Source organism: Saccostrea cucullata, unplaced genomic scaffold, assembly GCF_032062105.1.
Source record: "Saccostrea cucullata isolate Sc308-1 unplaced genomic scaffold, CSIRO_AGI_Scuc_v1 ctg133, whole genome shotgun sequence".
In the NCBI taxonomy this organism is placed as follows: Eukaryota; Metazoa; Mollusca; class Bivalvia; order Ostreida; family Ostreidae; genus Saccostrea; species Saccostrea cuccullata.
Genome location: NW_026935574.1, coordinates 486533 through 511135, shown reverse-complemented (window position 1 = coordinate 511135; position 24603 = coordinate 486533). Strand labels below are relative to the sequence as shown.

The following is a 24603-nucleotide window of genomic DNA, read 5'->3' as shown; positions in this document are numbered from 1 at the left end:
GACATTAAAAAGATGCTTGAGTTTCTGATTGACAAAATCTATGTTGTTTTTGGAGACCGGGTCTTCCAACAATCTATTGAACACCATGGGTACCAATTGCGCCCCGTTACTATCAAACCTACTTTTGTATTCTTATGAAGCAGAATTTGTGCAAAATCATATGCGTGAAAAGAAGAAAAACTTACTGTGGCATCAACTCGACATTTAGAAATATCGATGATGTATTGTCAATTAACACTTTAATTTCCATTCTTATGTCGATACGATATATCATGGTAAGCTAGCTTGATATAAAAGATATCACAGAGGCTGATACATTTGTTTCATATTTGGATATTTAACTTGAAAAAGACGTTAATGGAAATTTATCAACCAACAGATGATAATCGTGATGACTAACTTTTTTATCGTCAACTTCCCTTAATTACCGTAATACGTATTCATCAAAATACCTTCATCACCTGCATACGAAGTTTCTATATCTCAGTTGATTCGATAGGCAAGAGCATGCTCGACGTATAAACAATTTCTAAGACGAGGCAAATTATTGACAAACAAGTTGATGAAACAAGAATATCGGGAGTCTCGTTTAAAGACATCATTTCGTAAGTTCCATGGTCGATACAATGACCTTGTCAGCAAATACAATTTATCATTGAGTCAAATACTGACTGACGTTTTTCATACTAATTGTTAGTCCATTATTTATACACTGAATTGACGACGGATTTTACCGTTATTTTCCGAACATGACAAGGAGCACAGGCGGGTGTAACCGGTCGGCAGGGGGTGCTCACTCCTCCATGGCACCTGATCCCACCTCTGATATTTTGGAGGTCCGTGTTTGCTCTGTTCCTTTTTTGTTTTGTTTTATGGACTTTTGATCTTGAATATTGTTCGTTATCTCCACATGTTTCACAGAATATTTTTTTAAAAGTCGAGATCCTTCGGTGCATGAATCGAAAGAGGAGGATTTCGTATCTAAATCAATTGCATATTTTACAGTTTTATCTCAATGTAATAAATGTGCGTACACTGTATTGATATCACAGAAAGAAGGAAACTATGAGTCGACAACGTATAGATTTTGTTTTATTCAACATTTCAAATTAACGAATACTTTCATATGTAAACAAAATCCTAAACATATACAATGTATGAACAAAAGCAATATATAGATATCACACTTTGCTTATTAAAATCTTCAAATAATATCCGTGTATGGACCAACACAAGGAAAATATCCTCCTCTTGATTACTTTCATTTCCTTATGAACACAAATATTTGGGTTGAACTTGAACAAAATCTTAACAAAGTTTTAATTAATTTTTTTCTGCCTGTTACGTTTCTTGGGTCATCTTTTATCCGAGTTAACAATAGTGTTGTCATAATAATAATATTTATCCTAAATAACTTCCTGAAGTCAGTGATGAGGTTTTTGTATTATTAACAAAGCCTTATAAATTCAATAATACAATCAGTGTAAACTTCCTTTTTGTAAAATCGGAATTTTAATGTTTAAAACCTATTGTTACAAAAGAATTCCTAGTCATGTATATCTCGTTAAACCCAGGACATTGGTAAGCAAAACAGAAACAAAACAGCCTATAATGGACCAGTATCAGACAGTCGTCTGCCGGAAGTCCTTAACGAAGACGTTCGTGTTGATATCTGCCGTTTCCGGTTCTATTTTTGCTGTATTCACTTCCTCCTCCCCCGTGTCCCCCAGAGTCACGTGTATCTCTACTTCCCCCGCCTCTGATCCCTCTTCATCCTCCTCATGCTCTCCCTCTTTCTCCGGAGTCTTGGTCTCTTTTTCCTCAGCAATCTTTTCCGAGCTCTCACGCATGCTGTCGCGCATTTGTTGATACGGATTCTTTTTTGAGATAAGCAAGGAGAGCCTTGGAGGTTGGTGGGTGACTGCCTTTACGATTAATTTTCCGTCACTTTGAGATTTGTGTATGGCACTTGTTTTAAATGCAGGGTTCACAAAGGCTGAGTCCTTGTTCGCCATTGCGCTGCTTGTCCCAGGTTGTTCTAGAATACTGAAATTGGTACCGGCACAGGGACTGACGTATTTCTCCTGCAGACTCTTGGTGGAGGTTTGACGTACTAGTCCTGGGGTGGTATCACAGTCCGGTAGATTCTTCTCCTCGCTATAGAAACAAGAACAGTGCAGACACTGATAGCAGAAATTCAGTTTCAAACAACGTTCACAAACCGCATCGTAACATGGCAAACAGCAGATACAAGAGAAGGTCCTGGCACAGCAGTGCTCGCATCCACTGACAAATCTGTCCCGCTTAGAATCTCTCGTCTGTAGATCGTGCTGACCATAGCCAAAGCAGCGCTTATAGCACGACTCCAAGCAGTTGTCCCCTACAGCTTTCTCTTCCTCCATAGCCGTACTGAAATAAGATACAATATTATTAAAAAATCTAAGTGAAAAGGCATCTCTGGGCTGGAACAAGATATAAAACCCTATCAAAGCATCAGAAAGACACAATGATTGAAAACTGCTTACTTTTACGTACCAGAGGGCCAGTTTTCACCTTCCTCCATATTCATGTTAGCAATATTTACATCGCTGGATTGAATGTATGTAAATTCACGAGAATTTCCGCTGTATACTAATACAATTTCCTTTATATAAGTACCAGGACGTACCGTCATTCCGCTTTGAATTACATTTTCATACATAAATCACTTATATCTAAAACAACGAACTCTCCAGCCTGGACTTCTATTTTACAGATTATTAATCCCAAGACATTGTATTTGATTTTTGTTTTCTCCCTTGCCTCTTTTTTATTTTACTTTAAAGTTATGACTGAATACCTCACAAACATCGGGAATAAACATAATTTTCATAACTGATGTATCACAACCTTATAAGGCGGAAGAAGAAAGTGGAATCTTATCGCTGGTCCTTGAATTAAAGTGGCCTATAATAACACCGGCAATATTACATAGCCAGAGATCTGTTTTGTCTGTCTAAGTGTAATCAAGAGCTCTGGGGTGTGCGTGTGTGTGTGGGGGGGGGGGGGTGGTAAATGAAAACAAGATGTGTTTGTGAAACACTATGCGCCCGGCGGCAAATTCGAAAAAGCTGTTTTTAGCATATAGGTCAGGTCAAGGTCAAAAGGTCATTGACCTTGATGTTATTTGAAAGAACATTATTAGTGGAGTATGCATACCAAATATGAAGTCTCTATCTCTTATGGTTCAAAAGTTATGGCGAAGGTTAAAGTTGACAACATACAGACAAACAGATAAACAGACAAACAGACAGGACAAAAATAATATACGCCCTGGATCTACCGAACCGGGGCATAAAAAAAAATAAAATATTCAACAATAAAAAAAACTGCTAAAACCATGAGGTCCGTATTTTGGCTGGAATATTTCATACTAATTATAAGGCCTTTGTTTTTAATATTTTGATTTGACAATGGAATACCGGTATTTGGTCTACATGGTAATTATACAGAGTTCAATGTGACGGGTTGACAAGGCGTGCTTACTCCTCCTCGGCACCTGATCCATCCTTTGGCATTTCAAGGGTTTTATTTTTAGTTCAATGTCCTTGGAGGTTACTTTTCTCATGGAAATAGATTGCATCATGTACCTTATATGTTGTTACTGAATAACATAAACAAGTAATCCATGGGATTTATGGTTGTAGGTCATCAGTATCACGTAACAATTTTCTAACGACTGAACCGGGTTCAAATGTGAAAGGCCATTAACTTCAAAAGTTTGAAAGTGGTACCCTTGCTCATCATAACTATACACTTAGTCTACTGAATACCGGGTTCAAAAAAAATGTGATATATAATCCAAAGGCCATGAAATTCAAAAGTTTGAAAGTGAAATCCATCAGTACCCTTGCTTTTTAATGTTTTTTGAAATCAAAAGGTCAAAGGTCATATATTATGGTAATAAACCTTTTATGTTTCTGTTTTTTTATTATTGAAATTACACTTTCACATGTAAAACTTTCATTTTCACAATACAGATTTATACTTATAGAATGTAAAAGTTTTTTTTTTTTAAAAAGACAAAGAAAAAAGGAGGGGGGGTCAAACTTTTCTATTACAAATTTATCAAATCATTCAAATAAGTTATAGGATGTATATATACATGTATATTTAATTCTATTGCTTCATTGTTATATTCAACAGAGCTTACCCTAGCACCAGAACCCTTAACCCTGTGCATGGCTATGAATTTCACAAATTGTTAGAGGATTCAATGTTTATTACAATCATTCCAACAGTTTCACTGCTTCATATACTAGTATTAGTTTTCAAGATGCCTTTGGTATTGATGCTTTCATCCCAGGACTCTGAGGCTAAATTTTCAGCTTACATTCATTGATGGTATATGCCTTTGTTGAAATTGGTTATGTGGCTTTCGTAGAAATTTTCCAAAATGCTTAATTAATTCAAAATGGATATTAATTTCGGTCAGATGTAGTTCTGTGTGTCTGTAACATCTTCGTGTCCACGCGATATCTAAAGAAGCCTTTGAGATTGTACAGTAGAAATTTTAGCTTTTAACTTTTGAGCTTTTGCAATTAATACATGTTTTTTTTTTGCTTAAGCGGGTGACCTACTGAAAAATACCTGTTTAATTTCCTGTTTCTTTTTGACTGTAATTTGTAAGATGTTGTTATTAAATACTACTGACAAAAAATAAATCATCAACAATTTTATTTCTGTTACAAATACAAATACAACTGTTTTACAGTTGCACAGAGATTGGAAGTACATTTATCAAGTGAGCATTTTCCACATTATTAACTATGACATTAATTGTGTGCAATCATGTGTATAAATCTTCATTTCTTAAATACAAATTGAATACATATATCAACCATTCATGTATCAATGAGGTCTACATGACCTGAGGCTTTGGATAACGAGTGTGGGGAGTTTTATATACAGTATTAAAGAAGAAAAATAGCAAATGCTGATATTTTTAATGTCAAAAAAAATATATCAAGTTGTACACTGTAATATTATTGAATATAAGATGCCCAGTTGTGTTATCTCCCTTATGAAACAAAGAGGGTCAAAATTTAGTGATATGTTTACTATGTAAACAAGTTTGAAATGTTCTTATATTGGTTAAAAGCACCTATAAAAACATTATCTAAGGCAAAAAAAAATTAATTTAATTGGACTAAACAGATGGCAATAGCCATTCCTCCCTCAACTCTTTTTGACCAAGGGTGCCTTTTAAATACATTGAAAATAAATCATCCCTTTTTATTGCTAAACAGTTTCACACACATTGATAAAATAAAAACAACAAATCACCTCCTTCATTTCTTAAATACAGTTGAATACATTTTTTTGAGGTTTTGTACAATGTAAAAAGCTGCCTCATCATGTTTTGGGGGTTTTCAATAAAATAAAAAAAAATTTAGTGATATGTTTACAATCATATTTCTTGAAAAAATTGGCCTGAGAACCAAGTAATTAACTTTGCATGGCCTAAATAATTCAAACTTTAAAAGTTGGACAGCTCAAAAAAAAAATTCTAATTGCACAGTTGAAGAGATAGACAGATACATATGTGATTAATACTTTCTGCCTTCTGTCATAAAATGAGGATACGTCACAAATTAGAAAATGGTGATACAGATGGTGAGACTTGATGTACATTATAACAAATTGTCATTTCTTCTACAAGTATTTTTTGTTAAAAACATGAACTTAATACCTGTACATGAGGTTGTATAAAAATCAATAAAGCAAATATATAATTAATGCAAATATTTGGTTCATTTATAAGAGGTTAAAAAAATATAATAATTAAATTTAAAACACCATCTATCTTCAGCCTTCCAGATTCTTTCTAAATCTACCATTTGTAACTAAATATTAATAGTATCAAAATATGGTACTGCATGACTTTTTAACTTAGGGACTATAGCTTCTCTGTGTCTAGTACTGACAGACTTGAACTGTTTGTGGAAGACTTATTGCCATTTCACAATGCTTGTAACACAAAGGGATACAGTGATTATGGTATAATAATACATGTTAACATTTTAAGCACCAAAGTGAATATTTTTACAGATGATAATAAAATGCACAAAAAAGAAAAAATAAACAGAGAGAGAAAAAATTATAAAAAGTGAAGTTTTACAATTATTTGAGAATGTCTTGCTCTTTGTCTAGTATTCTTAATTCACTGTAAACCAACTATTATTCGCAAATATCTTTTATTTGCGATACTTCAGTTTGGAATCCATTTGCGACAACCAATGTTCACAACTGAGGTACATTCTCCATTAATGCAAAATTTGTTGAGTGAACAGTTTGATCCCGATGAGAAATAATTGCAAATGATAAAAGGTCATGAAACTCGCGGAAATTTCTCCCTTGCGAATTTAAGTTGGTTTACAATAATTAAATAAAATTACATTTGTTTTATGTGTCTGTTTAATGAAAATGAGGATACTGTATACTAATTAGTAGTTAAATCCATATGCATAGTGATTATTTCCATTTAAATGCCACATGTGACTGCCAGCTACATTTCTATGTCTATCAGGTGAGAATTATTAGCTGGCAATGTAGCTTAGCATTTACATTTCAATATTAGAAATCCGTTTTTTTTTTTTTTTTGTAACCACTTTCCGTAGTTTTCTTTTTAAAATCAGAGTAACATTCCTATTTAATAGGGAATGATTCGTAGTTGTGTCTATATCACAAGTGATGGTAGCACCAAATAAGAGAGGAAAAATGTTTTAAATTAGAATTAAATTAAAATTATTAAAATTTAGAATTAAATTTGAATCAGAATCTTAACAGAAATGTGACACATAACACCCACTAATGCTAAATTACCTCCTTACTAAAATTTCCATTTCTTCCCTTAAAATTTTCAACAACAGAAGCTACATCACAGTTCATCACATTTAAATTAAAAAGAAAAAATTATAATCACTTTCATTTTAACATCATAATCATTCATTCTCAACATGTGTAAAAGGTAAAAATCAGACACGCGTCCTTACATCCTTGGGAAACAAACAGTATTTAACATTATTTATAACTAAAACAAACTCAACAAATGACAATGATTAGACATTGGTATCAGCAGACTGGCTCTTGTATTTAGATTTAGGGGTGAAGTTTTTCTGACTGAGCTGCTCTAAGGCTTTCAGGACTTTATCAGGAAAGTGATCGTACACCATTTCTGGACAAACTAAAATCTCTGTGAAATCCTTGGGATCTTTCCACTCGGCAAAGTAAGAGGGATCTTCAAAACATTTCCTGAAAAAGAAGTCTTTGTTTGAGTTGGTTTGCATTTGAGTGTATTTTACTCTTACCCTGTTACCATGGACAAAACATTTTTCTATTTAAGATATAAACAATGTCATTCAGTGAACATGGCATTATGAATAGCAATTGCTCTGCTTGCATATTCCATGATGCCTGCTAATCATTATTAAAGCATCAATCATTATTAGATACTTTTGAAACAACAAAATTAAATCCCAATGAAACCATTTTTGATGACAAATCAATGATATTTCATCCCAACTCTATAGTAGCAATGGTTGAGCCAGAATTTACTAGATGTGTGTTGATTATTTTCTCTTTTTAATCTCCCCCATTATAACCCACTGTTTACCTGTCTATGTCCATTTCCTGTATATGTAGGACCTGCCCCAGGGGAGGGGGGGATACATGGGGGTGTGTTATTTACCTGTATCTATATATTAGTGTCACATTGATTACCTGTCTGTATCCACTTCCTGTATATGTAGGAACCACCCCGGGGGGTACATGGGGGTGTGTTATTTACCTGTATCTACATATTAGTATCACATTGATTACCTGTCTGTATCCACTTCCTGTATATGTAGGAACCACCCCGGGGGGTACATGGGGGTGTGTTATTTACCTGTATCTACATATTAGTATCACATTGATTACCTGTCTGTATCCACTTCCTGTATATGTAGGAACCACCCCGGGGGTACATAGGGGTGTGTTATTTACCTGTATCTACATATTAGTATCACATTGATTACCTGTCTGTATCCACTTCCTGTATATGTAGGAACCACCCCGGGGGGTACATAGGGGTGTGTTATTCACCTGTATCTACATATTAGTATCACATTGATTACCTGTCTGTATCCACTTCCTGTATATGTAGGAACTACCCCGGGGGGTACATGGGGGTGTGTTATTTACCTGTATCTATATATTAGTGTCACATTGATTACCTGTCTGTGTCCACTTCCTGTATGTGAAGGACCTGCCCCGGGGGGAACATAGGGGTGTGGGTTACCTTGTACTCTTCACGGGCCTGTATGGTGTTTTGGATTGCTTGCTGTGAAAAAATCAATTTCAAATAAAGTTCTTTTATAGTACATTTATATTCAATATTTTATAGCTAGAGTATTCAGAATTCATTATACCTCTATAGATTTCTTTGAGGAGTTTGTCCTCTCCTCCACCACTAGATTTGTTGTGTCTCCCAGGTCTGCGATCTGACTGTCATCCTTACAGCTACAGCACAGCTCCCAAACTCCGGCCACTAAAATCCTGTACTGTAATAAAAACACCAACAATACAACACAGCTCCCATATCCCGGCCACTAAAATTGTGTACTGTAACAAAAACACCAACAATACAACACAGCTCCCATACCCCGGCCACGAAAATCCTGTACTGTAACAAAAACACCAACAATACAACACAGCTCCCTTACCCCGGCCACTAAAATCCTGTACTGTAACAAAAACACCAACAATACAACACAGCTCCCTTACCCCCGCCACTAAAATCCTGTACTGTAACAAAAACACCAACAATACAACACAGCTCCCTTACCCCGGCCACTAAAATCCTGTACTATTACAAAAACACCCAAGGTCAATAACAGTTAAGTTATCCTTACAGCACAGCTCCCATACCCCCGCTACTAAAATCCTGTACTATTACAAAAACACCCAAGGTCAATAACAGTTAAGTTATCCTTACAGCACAGCTCCCATACCCCGCCACTACATCCTGTACTGTAATAAAAACACCCAAGGTCAATAACATTTATCCTTACAGCACAGCTCCCATACCCCGGCTACTAAAATACTGTACTATTACAAAAACAACCAAGGTCAATAACAATTACTGTAGAAGTACTTTTTTCCACAGGGTCATAATTCCGCGGAATCTCAATTTCTGTTTAATCCACTGGTACAAAATTTCGTGGAGTTCCTAGATTGTCACTATATGACTCACATTTATATTAAGTACGCTTGGACAAATTTCCACGGAAAATTTGTGACCGCGTACATAGCGTAAATTAATACCACACGGAAAAAAAGTACTTCTACAGTAAGTTATCACTATCGATGACACAAAGTTATTCTTAAAACACAGCTCCCATACCCAAGCCACTGAAATCTTTTTCTGTAACAAAAACTACCAAGTCAATTTTACATTTAAGTATTTAGTTCATTAAAAATCAGAGAAGTACAGAGAAGATAACAAAAATTGCATTAGTTTTTGTTTCTCCATTTTAATTACCTTTGGTATTTTGGTATTAGCTATACATTGTAATGTCTTTGCTTTTAAATCCTCCATGGATACAAGACCTAGTCTGGGAATAAAGTCCTTACCCAGAATCACAGAACAGATAAAGTCTCGACAGAAAACACTAGCATTGTAACTGAAACAAACATCAGGACATGGTAAATATGAGAAAAAAAGTATTATCCTTTGCTTCTAAATGAAATTACAGTAAAGTGATTTATTTGACCTAAAAGGTCCAGTCCATTTCTTAGTACATGTATAAGCATGTAAACAAACAGTATTCAAGAAGAAGATTGTATCAACTGTATTTTCTCTACTCTATATAAAGATAATTTTCAAGGCATGTTCCTCTAATCCTATATTGGTAAAATGTGAACCAAAGCTGTGGTCCTACCATAGCCACAGGGGCCTGTAACATACTATATTTGATTTTACATAATCACTATATGTATAGATTGTGATTTCTAATCCTATTTTAGAGAGAGGACTTTGAAGCCTACCTCAAAAGGCCTCCCGGGGGAGAATAAGCAAAGCACCGCACATCTGGGTAATCTGATTTCAATAACAGAGCTAATAATGAGGCTACACCAGCTCCTAAACTGTGACCACATATCATAAGACCAGCCCCCTGTAATATAGATACATTATAATCAACCATCAGTAAACTGTGGCCAGATATCATCAGACCAGGTCCCTGTAATGTAGATACATTATAATCCACCATCGGTAAACCCTTAGGTTACAACAACTCCTAAACTGTGACCACATATCATCACACCAGCTCCTTGTACATGTAGATATACAGTATATAATAATTATCTTCACTAACACTTACACTGAACATTGTCAATGTAAGCTTACACCTTGGTTAGAAATACATGTATTTCCACAGAATATTAAGAGTTTATTCTAGATAACATTTGCATAATAAAATAGTGATGTGAAAGTTTAGTAGGGATGTGCAATTCTATCGGTATAACAGTATATCACGATTTTTTTTTTTGCGTGATACGTATTGTGATACGAAGACCTAAATACCGGTCTTTAGGTACATATTATAAAGTCCAGAAATTATTCATTTATTTGTTCAGTCTTTCAAATCACAATTACAGAAAGTATAAAAAATGTTGTAAAAAGTGAAAAGAACAGCATCTTACCATCCAAACGTAATTGATTTTATATATATAAAAAATTCAAGAAAGTGAAAATTTGTTTTTCTAGCATATTTTTTTAGAAAAATACTTGGGGGTAATGACTTTTCATATAAAATCATTGTAAAAAATGCTTTTAAAAATATCATATTATTGTGATATTGTGGGAAATTTTTGGCGATACCCATCCCTAAAGTTTAGCATCATATGTTAAGTTGAGTTACATGACTGTATAAATAAATATGAAATGCTGTGTCTAGACATTAGAATGCCTTTAGTCTGCACTTGTTGATATACAGTACATTCTAACCTGAACTTGTTGGAATGCAGCGTTTAGAATGCCTTTAGTCTGCACTTGTTGATATACAGTACAGTCTAACCTGAACTTCTTTGAATGCGGCATCTAGAATGCCTTTAGTCTGCAGCTGTTGATATACAGTACATTCTAACCTGAACTTGTTGGAATGCAGCGTTTAGAATGCCTTTAGTCTGCACTTGTTGATATACAGTACATTCTAACCTGTACTTGTTGGAATGCAGCGTTTAGAATGCCTTTAGTCTGCACTTGTTGATATACAGTGCATTCTAACCTGAACTTGTTGGAATGCGGCGTCTAGTATGCCTTTAGTCTGCAGCTGTTCCTGGATATATTTAGCTGCCTGGAGCATGCCTCGATGTGCCTTGGCATCCTCTAACATCTCTAGCGGGTCAGATTCTGCAGACATGTCCGTCACTGCATCCTGTGTCAAAAAACATGTATAATCGTAAACAAACAAAAAAATAACAGTAATGGAAACTGGAAATGAGCGGTTTGTGGCACTGACGTCTGCGTATGAGCCTCTACGACCAATGCTAGTTATAGGAATCTTTTCTGAGCTAAAAACTTATGATTCAAATGAATTATTTCATTCAATATTAAAAATATATACATTAGTGTTACAGTTTCATGAATTAACAAACAAATGTCTCACAAATGATCTTAGTATAATAGAAGTACATTCTGCTTTGAGGAGTTTACCTTCAGTGACAGCGTGCCTCTAACAGAGACCACCACGGTCTGCTGAGCTCTGTCTATGGCTACATAGAACGGGATCTGAAAAATCTACAAACCAACAGGAAGTCATAGCATGGAATGTATCAGAAGTATGGTGAAGCAATGTGTCCTATTCTTAAGATGTTACAAAAGGTATCAACAGTTCTTAGTATAGTCACCATACATTTTAAAGAGACAGGACAAAACTTTATGTACAAGCTACATTAAAATTCAGTAGATTTTAATATACAAGATGGTGAAGATGTACAGTGACCAGTGTTCATAGTTTCCTAGGATTTTGAGTTAATCTAAGCCAGATCACTTGCCTTATTATGGAAGGTGACGTAGGGAAGATCTTGGTCCGCTATACTGGTCTGTCGTCTTATGGCCGCCGTGTGACATTGACAACAGTTGTCGTCTATGACTTCACCTCCATGGTAACATGTCTGGCATCTAACAGAAAAATAACATTGGATATTACAAATTAGACTGTTACAGTACCCATTTAGATAATGACAGGATAATCATGTGACTGGGAATAAATAAGAATTATGAAGTACGAACGACAAATACTCTGAAAAAATTCCTTTAATGATATACTCATAATAAACAGAATATAGTTGTAAGCTACATGTATTTTATTAAATCAGCACATGTTTGTTAAAGAGTATCATAATTCAGAAATATCAATTTTTGTATACACTGTATTTATTCATTTCTCCTTACCTACACATAGTCAAGCAAGCCCAGTTATGGGTCATCATGTCAGAATATACATTGTGTATAACATCATACTATACTCCCTTACCTACAGGCCCCACAAAGTCTACAGAGCCCCGTTGCTAGGTGAGTAAACATATACATTGGCCATCCATAGCTGCCTGCTGCATACTTCATATAGTGATGCATGTTTGTGGAGGTCATCCAGGGGGCAGGGCTTATGGGGGCATCACTGCTGCTGCCAACAGGTGCTTTTACACTACAGAACATTACACATATCTTAAAATAAATTATGCTAAATAGTAAAAATGCCTTACTCAAGTGTAATTATATATTAAAGGTGCATCTGCAATCAGTGCATTTTCAGTCGTGAACTATTTTGCCTCATGCTATATTTTAGAACATTGTAACCAGAAAAAACAGTCTTTATATTCTGCTGATCCCTGTTTGCTACATGAAATTATATCATTTTTTTATGTTTTGACATAACAGTCAACACCTTTGCATCCTCACTAGGTCAGGGGTCCTGAGTCAACAAACTGCTGATGAACCCCTTTAAATTTCATTCAATTTTCTATAGGTGATGATGTCTTTTAGGGGGAAATACAAATCTTGATGTAAACTAGTAAACATGATAGAAATAAAAGTAATCTGGCAAGAGTTGCTGAACTGTTTGATTCTGACCTTGTCTGAAGTTCTGTGAAGGTGTTGTAGGACCTGCCCCCACTGTTGTAGAGTTTCTCCTGATCCCTCTGAACCAAGATCAGACCAGCCGCAATGTCAGTAGGCACCAAATCCAGGTCCTAAAAATAACACATATACTCACAGTACTTCTCAACTTTAAACATAATATAATATATAAATAAGTATAATATTTTGAAATTCATACACTGTTTGAAGAAGAAAACAATTATATAAACTTTAAATACTCTGACTCACAATCAATGTTCAGTCAAACTTACCCATGTTTTGAGAATATGAGAAAAATTTGAAATAAACTCAAAGTTAACAAAAGGTATCAAACCTCGAAGAAATCTGCTAGAAGTTGACTGATTTCATCAAAAGCATCCTTGCTCTGTTCATCACCCAGTACACAACAGCATAAGAGTCTGCATCTGGAAAAGAGGATTGTTAAATTATCAGTCTATCCCAAAAGCACCGGTCTGTCGGACAAAACAGGTGAAAATCTTAATAGTCCGATGTACTAAATAGTAAAATCGGTCTGTTTGTCCAAGGTTTGTTTTGGTTGGGTTTTAAATTTTATATTTTCCATTTCATCATATAGATGCTTTAACTAATACCAAAACACATACCCTGGTAATTAAAAATGTTTTGTCGATCGTAATTGTTTTATTAACCTACTTCCGCAATGATGTTTCAAAAATATTTCGATAAAACAGTACCAGGGAAAAAAAAGAAAAATTTCAGTTATATTTTAATATGTTATTTGTTTATTGATTCCTATAATATAAATAAACATTGTTATGATTAATATATGATAAAAGCTTTGGTCAACTGGACTGGCGAAAACTCGTTTGGTCCTGTGAAATTGTTTTAACTGTCTGTCCGAATGTCCTTTAATGATTTTTCTTTTTCGCGAAGAGTGAAATATGACTCTATACCAGATTTAAGGTTAAAGAAGGGCATTCATATGGAAAATGTAGGTCAGATCCAGCATCCAAAGTGAGTCTAGAAGAGTTCATCCCTAGATACATCATCAATGCAAGTTTGGTTGAGGTAGGGCTTATATACTGAAAGGAAAAAGAAACGCATATTTTACTTTTAAATTAAATTAAAACTATTATTTCGAAAATGTTTTCCAGTATTGTTATCAAACATTTTAATTCATCTTTAATCTACAAGTTACCAAAATCTTGTGTGACTTTGACTGATTATTCCTGAGTTATTGAAATTGATACGTCGATACCCCCAAAATTAAGATAAAAATTCTCATCATCTCCCTTGCACATTGGTAACAGCCTTGATTCTCCTGTGCATTGAGTTCACCAGAGCATTTATCTTTCTCATTTGATTATTATTCAATGCTTCCGACAATAGTCTTAATGGTTGATAGAAGCTGTATTATTCCAAAGCCAACAAATCCCCCCGCCAAATGAGTGCCACGAATTTTCATTTAATAAGAATTTACAGAATCCAGCTGGTTTGGTACACGTGAATGTTTGTGAAAAGTCTCGACAAACACTTTACATTTTCCGAGTGTAAACATGCTAAAAACATTACGCACACGACGCGTACGTGCGCGCGTGAGAGTAAAATCGACGTAAAAGTTGCCAAGCTCGCGGACCAAATTAGAGCAGAGAATTTCTGTCAATTTTAGGGTGAAAATATTGGTATGTTAGTTTGCTGTATAAATATCGGGTTCAGTGATAACACCTTGACAACAACCGAGGTGACATGATGAAAAGCCCTGTCTTGATGTGACGTTGTTACGCGTCAACGTCACCGCCATCGTTGGTTGGAAACGTTTTAATTTACTCTCTGACAACTGAAAAAACTTTTTTTGTTGAAAAGTTTAAAACAAACTGCACAGCAACATCTTGTTGCCTTTTCATTCACTTACGCAATTCAATTACTGGAACCAGTGTAACTTCCGTCAGCCATACCATGATTGCACGAAATTTATACTGATTTCAAATGCGGAAAACGATGTCTATAACTCCAATGCATCGATTAGCACCACAAAATGTGATCATAAAATTGTCATCATCAACATGCACGTGTTTTTGACTTTTTAACATTTACCCTACGTGACGCCATACATTTCATGGTTGAGTAATTTTGACCAGCAATTTTAGTGCACAGTATTCAAAATACACATTTGACAAATTTTCATAATTTTCGGCCATATCGTTAAATATATTTCGATATTATGCTATTATGCGTTTCTTTTTCCTTTCAGTATAGTAACTTGGGAATGGAATTGCTCCTAAAAATTTAACATGGTCACTATATGGAAAATGTAGGTCAGATCCAGCATCTGAAGCAAGTCTGGTAGTGCCCATCCCTAGATGCATCATCCATGCAAGTTTGGTTCAGGTAGGGCTTATAGTTACTTGGGAATGAACCTGCTTCAAAATGTTTAACTTGGTAACTCATCTGGAAAATGGAGGTCAGATCCAGCAATGAGCATCCATAGAAGTATTTTTCATGCAAATTTGAGCCAGGTAGGGATTATATAGTTACCTGAGACACCTGCTCCAAAAACTTATTAAGAAGCCAAGTAAGGAGGTCCAAGCAACTTCCTTATAATAAGGTTTTACTGTAAATCCTTTCCTTAATTTGTAACAATTACAGTTTAAATGTTGTGGGAAGATGATGACAGATTAATACTAGCAGTATAAATTAAAGTTAACTCATTCTTTTCATGATTGAAATTATTTTCATGAAACCAGGAAATGTGAGTAACAAAGCTACAGTGTTAAAACTTGAATTACTATTTCCTGATCCTTCCTAGTCCTTTGTAAATGCATTACACAAAATGTGAGTGATCTATCAAATCTGAAAACAAACCTTACCTCTTTTCCCATGCCTTTTTTGCAGCACTCATAGCACCCTCTATAAACTGTGTTGATTCTTTGCTTTGTAATTCACCAGAAACTCTAGGTTTTATCTTATTTAGTTTTCCTAGTGGATCAAACACTACGATTATTCCTATGATGACTAACACTCCCATGATCCACCCCGTGAGTACCGCCCCCTGGACGGTCTTCACAACGAACTCCTGGCAGTTACTGGACCGTAAAAAGGACCAGTATGTTCCCAGAATGTTCCAGACAATCTCTGGGACTGCTACAGCTAGTTTTAAATACAGTAATTTGGCAAGATTTTTCCTTGGTCCAGCAATCATGATAATTCCTCTTGTACTGACATAAACTATACTGGCACATATTATAATCGCTACACTTAGCAGAACCATGAAACCAATGTAGTAGGTCTTCAACAGATTTCCGTCTCTGCATTGGTATATGGAATCACTGTGCACACTGTATACAATCGCGATCACCGTTAACCTGCAAAAAAAAATTAAGAATATACTTCTAAGATCAAGAAATACAAGGCGTAGTGTGTTTCACACAGAAAATTGTTATACTAAGTATGGCCAGACCAGATCAGCTGGTAGAGCACCGGCCTTAAGGGACCAGATTAAAATTATGGTCCGTCACATCCTCTCCCTCATTACATTTGGCGCCTTGTCCTGGAACAACGGCTAGGTACAGGACCTGCTATAGCAGTGTAACAGGAAAGGAAGAAATGCTACGCACCAGACTGGGATTGGAACCGTCCAGTCTAGACTCCACCAACTGAGCTATGTGGTCACCAGTAATTGAACCTGCCTGACCAACACATTTATCCCTCCTTAAGGTCATTGGCCCCTGAAGACACAAACCTATGCTATAATTAACCTACCAACTTGTAGTCCTTTTATTTAATTGTCACATCTTGCATGGTCACTTGACTTGCATAGCTCCATATGTAACCGGGTGGGAGCTAGAAGAATAGTTTGGGAAGGTGAGGGGTGGTGGGCAGGGGGAGGGGGATTGAAAGAGTTTGTGTAATTGTGTCGGTCAGGCATTTTCTTTACTATGGCTAGAAAGCTTTGTTTAGTTCTTTGCCTCCTGATTCAAATACTGGTCTTAACTTTGTTTTTTAATCTTCTGTTATACAATATGAGACAGTACTACTGTGAATTAAGGTGGGTATAAATCTGAGAGACTGCCACTTATTTATATATTCTGTCTATTACTTTATTATGTTTATATGTAAACATATAACATATATATATATGTTATATGTTTATGCCCAATGGGCCCTGATTGGTAATAAGTTCTATTCTATTCTATTCTATATAACTTACATACATCATGTGCACATGTATATTAATCAAATATTGGTGCATAAGCCACTTAACTGCTTAATTCATTCATATTAGAAAAATAACGGGTCAAAGTGAGATGACAGCTTCCTAGTTCCTGGTTAGTTTAAGACAAATATACCAATATCTTAAAGATTTATTTTTACTCGTGAACTGCATATACATATTATGCCATAGAAGTAAATTATTTCCTACGATCTATAATGTTAAATATGATAGTAGTCTAAAATGATATGACGCATTGGTGTGTGACCATCAAATATAAAAATACTTTACCAAATTACACGCAAACATAATTCGAGGAGTTCTGGAAAGACGAAATCATCAGACCCTATTCCCCATCTTCTGTTGAAAGCAATCAGCCCTGGCATCTTTCAGTTCTATAAAATAAACATCGTCGTTCGTTTGACACTACCATTTGACAACAATGCGTTTACCTCCCTTGCCACCGGAAGCACGTGCTTAAAAGATCCGAAGTTGCTTGCCGCAAATGATTGCCGATCCCGCATCATGTAACAAGTGTAAGTCACTTAATATGACAGTTATGAGAAACTCATCAGGATGATTTTGGGGGGGAAATACTTTGATAACATACCATTTTGATGCCATGTAGCTTGGAGATTTACCTGAAGAAAATAGGATGCACAGAAAGCATGCACAGTCCACAGTGCAGACTGAGGACTGAGCATTGCTGAATGGCTGCGATCTCGAACTGTAGATCTCCAAGAAAAAAAATCTGACCGAAAAGCTACAGTGCCACGCAGTGAAAAAATGCATAGAGGCATTGCACACAATTTGCAAAGCTTAATTTAATCTAAATCTAATGTCAGATAGGAATCTAGCTAATGTCATGTTTTTAAAGACTTTGTAAATATATGGTTGTGTTTGGTTATAAAATTAAAAATATTCACTAAATGTAATAAAGTAATAATACAGTTTGTATAGTTTTACTGTGAGTGAGTTAAATCATCTGTCATCAGGTTCACAGATGTGAGTCATGCAGTCAATGTTTCGGGTCTCAATAGCTCAGTTAGAGCGCTAGCACAGTAAGCCAGAGGCCCTGGGTCCGAGTCTCGGTTAAGATTAGATTTTTCACCTCCTGTAACATATAGTTGAATGGGATAAAATCTGTACCATATAACTATGATAACAACATTGCATATTCTCCTATAGATGATGATATACTCCTTGGCTGACATATTTTATATGAGGTAACCACTAATCAGATGGGCAGGGTTACGGCAGAACAGTGGACAAAACTGAGGAACCTCCTACAGCTCCGGGGATTTGTATCTCAGAAGACAGCGCAGCAGGGCGGGAGCAGCTATAAGTTTGGACCAGCTGGGACATTACTGAAGAGGAATATTAGACAGACATGGTATGCTAATTATCAGTGATGGCAATTCAGAGGAGTAATAATCTAGCCTTACTTCTATGCTTTACCTTACTTTAATGTCGGTCAAAAGCTCTACAGAGCTTATGTTTCTGTTATAAAAATCCGACTCAAAATAAAATTTTCTGATTCTGATTCTGATTCTGACTTCCTTTTGCAATAGTTTGGTTAAAATTTCTTTCAAATCATGACCCCTAGGGGTAGGATGGGACCCATTTTAAACTTCAGGTTTGATCTATAATGAAATATAGAAAACTATGTTCACAAATTTTCTTTTCAAGTAAAGCAGGACCATAATTACAGTGATAATATGCTAGCTTCCACAGTTAGTGCAAATTTCAGTTTGTCCAAATCATGGCCACAGCAGAAAGGATGGTGCTGCAAAAGGGTACCAAGTTTTACCTAGAAATATATAATGCAATTTTTAGCTCACCTGAGCCGAAGGCTCAAGTGAGCTTTTCTGATCACATTTTGTCCGTCGTCCGTCTGTCCGTCCGTCTGTCTGTCTGTCCGTCTGTAAACTTTTCACATTTTCGACTTCTTCTCAAGAACCACTGGGCCAATTTTGACCAAACTTGATACAAAGCATCCTTGGGTGAAAATTAAAATTGTTAAAATGAAGGGACATATCCCCTCGCAAGGGGAGATAATCAAGAAAAGGCAAAAATAGGGTTGGGTCATTAAAAAATCTTCTTCTCAAGAACCACTGGGCCAGTAAAGCTGAATCTTATGTGGAAGCATCTTGGGGTAGTGTAGATTCTAAATTGTTCAAATCATGACCCCCCGGGGAACAATGGGGAATAAAGTTTTATATAGAAATATATAGGAAAAATCTTTGAAAATCTTCTTCTCAAGAACCACTGGGCCAGAAAAGCTGAAACTTACGTGGAAGCATCCTGGTATAGTGTAGATTCTAAATTGTTCACATCATGACCCCCGGGGGAAGGGGGAGGCCACAATGGGGAATCAAAATTTTACATAGAAATATATAGGAAAAATCTTTGAAAATCTTCTTCTCAAGAACCACTGGGCCAGAAAAGCTGAAACTTATGTGGAAGCATCCTGGTATAATGTAGATTCTAAATTGTTCAAAAAATGACCCCCCGGGGAAGGGCGGGGCCACAATGGGGAATCAAAGTTTTAGATAGAAATATATAGGAAAAATCTTTGAAAATCTTCTTCTCAAGAACCACTGGGCCAGAAAAGCTGAAACTTATGTGGAAGCATGGGTAGTGTAAATTCTAAATTGTAGGAATCATGACCCCCGGGGGAAGGGCGGGGCCATTATAGGGAATCAAAGTTTTACATAGAAATATATAGGAAAAATCTTCTTCTCAGGAACCACTGGGCCAAAAAAACTGAAACATATGTGCCCATGGAAGGATCATGGGGTAGTGTAGATTTCAAATTGTCTAAATTATGATCAGTGGGGTAGGGTGGGGATGCATTAAGTATAACAAGGGGGAAATCTGGTAAAGAACAGAATGGTCAACGCTTCTCAGGTGAGCGATGTGGCCCATGGGCCTCTTGTTTTTATCACTGGGACCACACAAGAAAAATATTTTTTTTTAAAAAGAATCTTCATGTAAACATTGTAAAGAACAACATGGTCTTGGTTATAGTCTTATTGATATACATGTACAAGCATCCTCAGATTATGTGGATCCAAGCTTGTCCCCTGGCTCTAGGTAAGGACAAATATTTTGAAGAACAGCAGGGTCAAGGTGAGCATTAAGGCCTGTGGGCCTCTTTTCTATAATATATTGAGAGTAAGTACATATTTCTATCAAAGTATGCTTTACAGGGTCTTGATAATATTTTTAAAAATCTGTGCCATTTTGTTTTATGTAGGTGGGACTGGGTGGTGGTGAAGCAGGATTGGAGGGTTTTCCCAGTAGAGGGAGGAATCCTCAAAACAGACAGGTAAGGTCAAGGAAAAAGCATCTGAAAGTTCATAGGTTGTCATGACACAGAACACCCAACATGGCAAATAAAGAGCACCTAAAAAGTTTTAATTAACTTAACAGCTGATTGAAAAAAAAGACTAGGTAATACTGACAAAGAGCTCATTTAACAGAGCATCCAAAAGATTATTTATAAGTTAACAGCTGGTTCACAAAGAAGTCTAAAGAGCATTCCAAATATTATGTTGACCTGTGATTTGTTTGCCAATTGTAAATGGATATTTAAGAGCACTACATTCTCCATAGTTTTTCACCAGTACCATTTCTTTTATTTCAGGTCAAATAATTCTCTGAGAGAAAGTTTCCAAGAAGGTAAGCCTGTTTTAGTAAATCCAAAGATCTATTTTGTAAAAGATAGAAAGGTCATCTCAGGCTATTGATGTGAAATGTAATATTTTGACAGAGTGTTTGGATCATGTTGGGGACATACACAGAATGTTCAACAGTGGTCTCCCTTTCTCTCTGGCTCACACTGGAGTCTGCTTCAAACACTCGGTTAAAGAACCTCACCATTTCCTCTTTGAGTGAGTATTGGTAATTACATTGTATATAGTATTTTTACCACATTTTTACTTGTTGATAATAGTTATATCACTGATCATTTGTTCATGTGAGAGTATTATTTCTATGCCCCCATATTGCTTTGCTGCTGTATGTCGTTCAGTCGAACAACAGTTTCAGTTCAATTTCTTTGCAGAGGTTGCACATACTGAAATGAAATTTGGAATACAAATTTATCATAAAAATTTCTTGGTCAAGTTCTGTTTTGGGTATGATCAAACAATTTTTGACAGAGTTGTGCCCCTTGGACTGAGAAAAATTTCAATTATCTGCAGTTTCCATCTTTTTTTTTTTTTTTTGCAGATTGTTAGAGTACAGTTTAATCATTTCATCTAAAAATTAGACTCCATGATACCATTTAGTGTTTGTCTTTACAGCTCTAGAGAACTGACCAGTCTTGTGACCTTCAGTTTCTGTAGACCACAATCCTCAGTCAAACAGTTTGACCAGCTGGTGACCTCTCGTCTCATGTGGTGGCGTAAGGTGAATCAAGAATAGATACATGTAGCATCTTATTCCAATTAATCTTTATTCATTCTGTAAACTTTTGAAATTTTTTTTGTTGATAGATGATTTCGTGTAAATCAACTAAAACTTCAGGAAATACTGGGTACATTAACTGTCATGCTATCATCTCATGTACTCAGTGTCCTTTGTCTGTCAGTTTGCAGGGAGTCCCTCCAGTTTTACAGAGAACGTGTCAAAGGATGAGGAGAATGTTATACACATAGAGTACGAGTTTCCGTGGGGACCGGATTCCGTGGAGGTCATTAGGAATCACGGGAGCAGTTTTCTGGAATCCTCGTCAGATCCAGATCTCAAGGAACTGATGTCATCCAGCCAAACTCTTAAAGTAATTATTCAAATAGACATTCTTATGTGCTCCTTTTATTAAATAGTTTATGTCTTCTCTTACTATTATTACTGTATAGTCTGTATCTGTTTTGCTTTACAAGTATACTCTGCACATGTGTACTCTGTACAAGTTTACCCTACACATGCCTACTCTGTGTTTGTATTCAGTATTTTGTATTATTTTCCAGCCCTCTAATGGACAGGAGCAGTGCATGCCTTCAGTGATTGAGAGCAATATGTTCCTAGAGGGCGGCATGCTGGCTTACATACTGGATGCCTACACAGAGAAAAGGGCCTTCTCACTGGACTCTGAAAGCCAAGGCAAGGGAGCAAGAACAGTAAGATAGCAGTAATGTTTTAGGGGTCAGGGGGTCAAAAGATTTGGCTTCTAGGTGCTAAGGTAGATTTTTGGTCTGTTTGGATGGTTTTGGATGCTTGTACATTGTATATATGCACCTTTGGTAAAAAAAATTTCATCTTTTTAAGTTAATCTGAGCAAAAGGGGGGAAATAAAAAGGCATTACATGTAAAATTTACCTGTATACACTGTGTCTACTGATGAAAACACAAATGGATTGATGTTAATTTAACTATTACTAAACATCTTATCCTAGGTTCTGCAGCTTCATCCTGCCTTTGCCCCGTACAATGTGTCTATTGCTGTGACTGAGAACGGTGACCCAGTTCTTAAACAGGTCATCCGACACATCACCAAGGAAATCCACGATGCCAACATCCTCTCTCTGGATGTCAGTTCCAGTACAGACTCGCTAGAGGACCAGTTTATTAGGTACATTGTAGTTCACCAATAAACAGGCTATACATTTGTTCCATATTCTCAATGCCCAGCTAGTCCATAATAAACAGTCAAATCTGCTCATTATGGAATCATTGGGACTGAGTGACAAAAATTGATATATTGAGGATTCAAAATACTACAGCAAAGCTCGTTTAGTACGAACACGGATATTGCGAATTCACAGTTATAGCGAAGTTATCTTGGAACCCCCAGCTTTATAAATTTAACAAATTTCTTATACAGATATAACGAATAATTGATATAGCGAAATAATTTTTTAGGTCCAGGTGAGTTCGTTATAACCGAGTTTTACTGTATTAGGTTAAAATACATAAAGGAAAATGAGACTGGGACAAAAATCACTTTATATCCATGATATTCAAGATATCAGTGTTTGGTATAAAAAAGTTCAACTGTTTTTCTCTCAAACTTATTTTTCATAAACAGGAATGATGAGTTAGGGATTCCGTTCAGTGTGGTGATAGATGACACGACAATAGACATGGCCTGTATTGGTGTGAGGCATCGGGACAGTACGCTGAAGGTAGGTCTGAGTGGACAGAAATTACGGAACCATATAGCTTCTAATGATTGATTATCTAACTACTAAATATACTTTGCAGGAGAAAATCCACATCACTGAGATAAAAGATTTCATACAGAGACAAATTCAGTGAGAGAGGTTTACAGAATTCCCATATACACGGTACATTGACAAGGAAAGGTGTTACTTCTGAACTATAAAATTATTATTTGTAGGCTGTAGAAAAAGCTCTGTTTTGGTATTTGTTATACATTTTAAAAGTACATATTTTCTAGTGCCCACTTAAAGCTTGTGTTCATGGAATTTACATTTACTGTTGGCAGGTCCATTAAAGGTTGTCAGCGTAAAAATATATTACCGGTATTACTTTTTAGCTCACCTGAGCCGAAGGCTCAAGTGAGCTTTTCTGATCAAAATTTGTCCGTCGTCGTGTTCGTTGTCGTCGTATATGCACATTTTCATCTTCTTCTCAAGAACTACTGGGCCAATTTCAACCAAACTTGCCACAAAGTATCCTTAGGTGAAGGGGATTCAAGTTTGTTCATATGAAGGGCCACGCCCTCTTCCAAGGGAAGATAATTATGAATTAGTGAAAAATTATTGGCATTTTTCAAAAATCTTCTTCTCACCACTGGGCCAGGAAAGATGAAACTCATGTGGAATCATCCTCAGGTAGTGTACATTCAAATTTGTTCAAATCATACCCCTGGGGGTATTTTGGGGCCACAATGGCCTTTGGACATTGAAAGTTTTACATAGGAGTATAATAGGAAAAGTCATAGGGAATAAAAATCTTCTTCTCAGGAACCACTGGGTCAGGAAAGATGAAACTCATGTGAAAGCATCCTCATGTAGTGTAGATTCAAGTTTGTTTAACCACTGGCTGAAAGTTTTACATAGGAGTATATAGGGAAAAACTTTTAAAATCTTCTCTCAACACTGGGCCAGGAAAGATGTTCTCATGTGAAATCATCCTCAGGTAGTGTAGATTCAAGTTTGTTACATGCACTTCACTGTGGGACATGGAGACCGGGGGGGGGGGGGGGGACAAAATGGCTGTAAATTCTATACAGTACTAGATAGGGAAATCTTTTAAAATCATCTTCTCAAGTATTTCAAAG

The 24603-nt window shown here is 36.1% G+C and overlaps 3 protein-coding genes across 5 annotated transcripts; 1 reads left to right on the top strand and 2 right to left on the bottom strand.

Annotated features, from left to right (window-relative positions):
- Positions 1-1170: 1170 nt before the first annotated feature.
- On the bottom strand, positions 1171-2780 carry LOC134243329 (uncharacterized). Of its 2 annotated transcripts, none has more exons than XM_062725592.1 (2): positions 2536-2780; positions 1171-2409 (listed from the first exon to the last, which is right to left on the bottom strand). In XM_062725592.1, the coding sequence occupies exon 2, from the start codon at positions 2400-2402 to the stop codon at positions 1623-1625; it is 780 nt and encodes a 259-aa protein (XP_062581576.1). In that variant the 5' UTR covers positions 2403-2409; positions 2536-2780; the 3' UTR covers positions 1171-1622. The 2 variants fall into 2 exon arrangements, with proteins under 2 accessions (XP_062581576.1, XP_062581575.1); XM_062725591.1 differs by having other exon boundaries at positions 2526-2779.
- A 2699-nt stretch (positions 2781-5479) lies between these two features.
- LOC134243326 (diacylglycerol lipase-beta-like) lies at positions 5480-17818 on the bottom strand. Of its 2 annotated transcripts, XM_062725588.1 has the most exons (14): positions 17643-17818; positions 16009-16503; positions 13497-13587; positions 13157-13275; positions 12561-12731; positions 12079-12205; positions 11738-11821; positions 11310-11459; positions 10069-10196; positions 9563-9704; positions 8451-8582; positions 8288-8362; positions 8157-8188; positions 5480-7293 (listed from the first exon to the last, which is right to left on the bottom strand). In XM_062725588.1, exons 1-14 carry the CDS (start codon positions 17735-17737, stop codon positions 7101-7103), a joined length of 2034 nt encoding a protein of 677 aa, XP_062581572.1. In that variant the 5' UTR covers positions 17738-17818; the 3' UTR covers positions 5480-7100. The 2 variants fall into 2 exon arrangements, with proteins under 2 accessions (XP_062581572.1, XP_062581571.1); XM_062725587.1 differs by lacking the exon at positions 8157-8188 and having other exon boundaries at positions 5481-7293; positions 8256-8362.
- Positions 17819-17847: 29 nt separating this feature from the next.
- On the top strand, positions 17848-23854 carry LOC134243327 (DNA polymerase subunit gamma-2, mitochondrial-like). The gene is made up of 11 exons (XM_062725589.1): positions 17848-17887; positions 18540-18744; positions 20611-20682; positions 21001-21035; positions 21127-21247; positions 21662-21767; positions 21949-22137; positions 22328-22477; positions 22754-22929; positions 23386-23482; positions 23562-23854. The coding sequence occupies exons 2-11, from the start codon at positions 18593-18595 to the stop codon at positions 23613-23615; spliced, it is 1152 nt and encodes a 383-aa protein (XP_062581573.1). The 5' UTR covers positions 17848-17887; positions 18540-18592; the 3' UTR covers positions 23616-23854.
- The last annotated feature ends 749 nt before the right edge of the window (positions 23855-24603 follow it).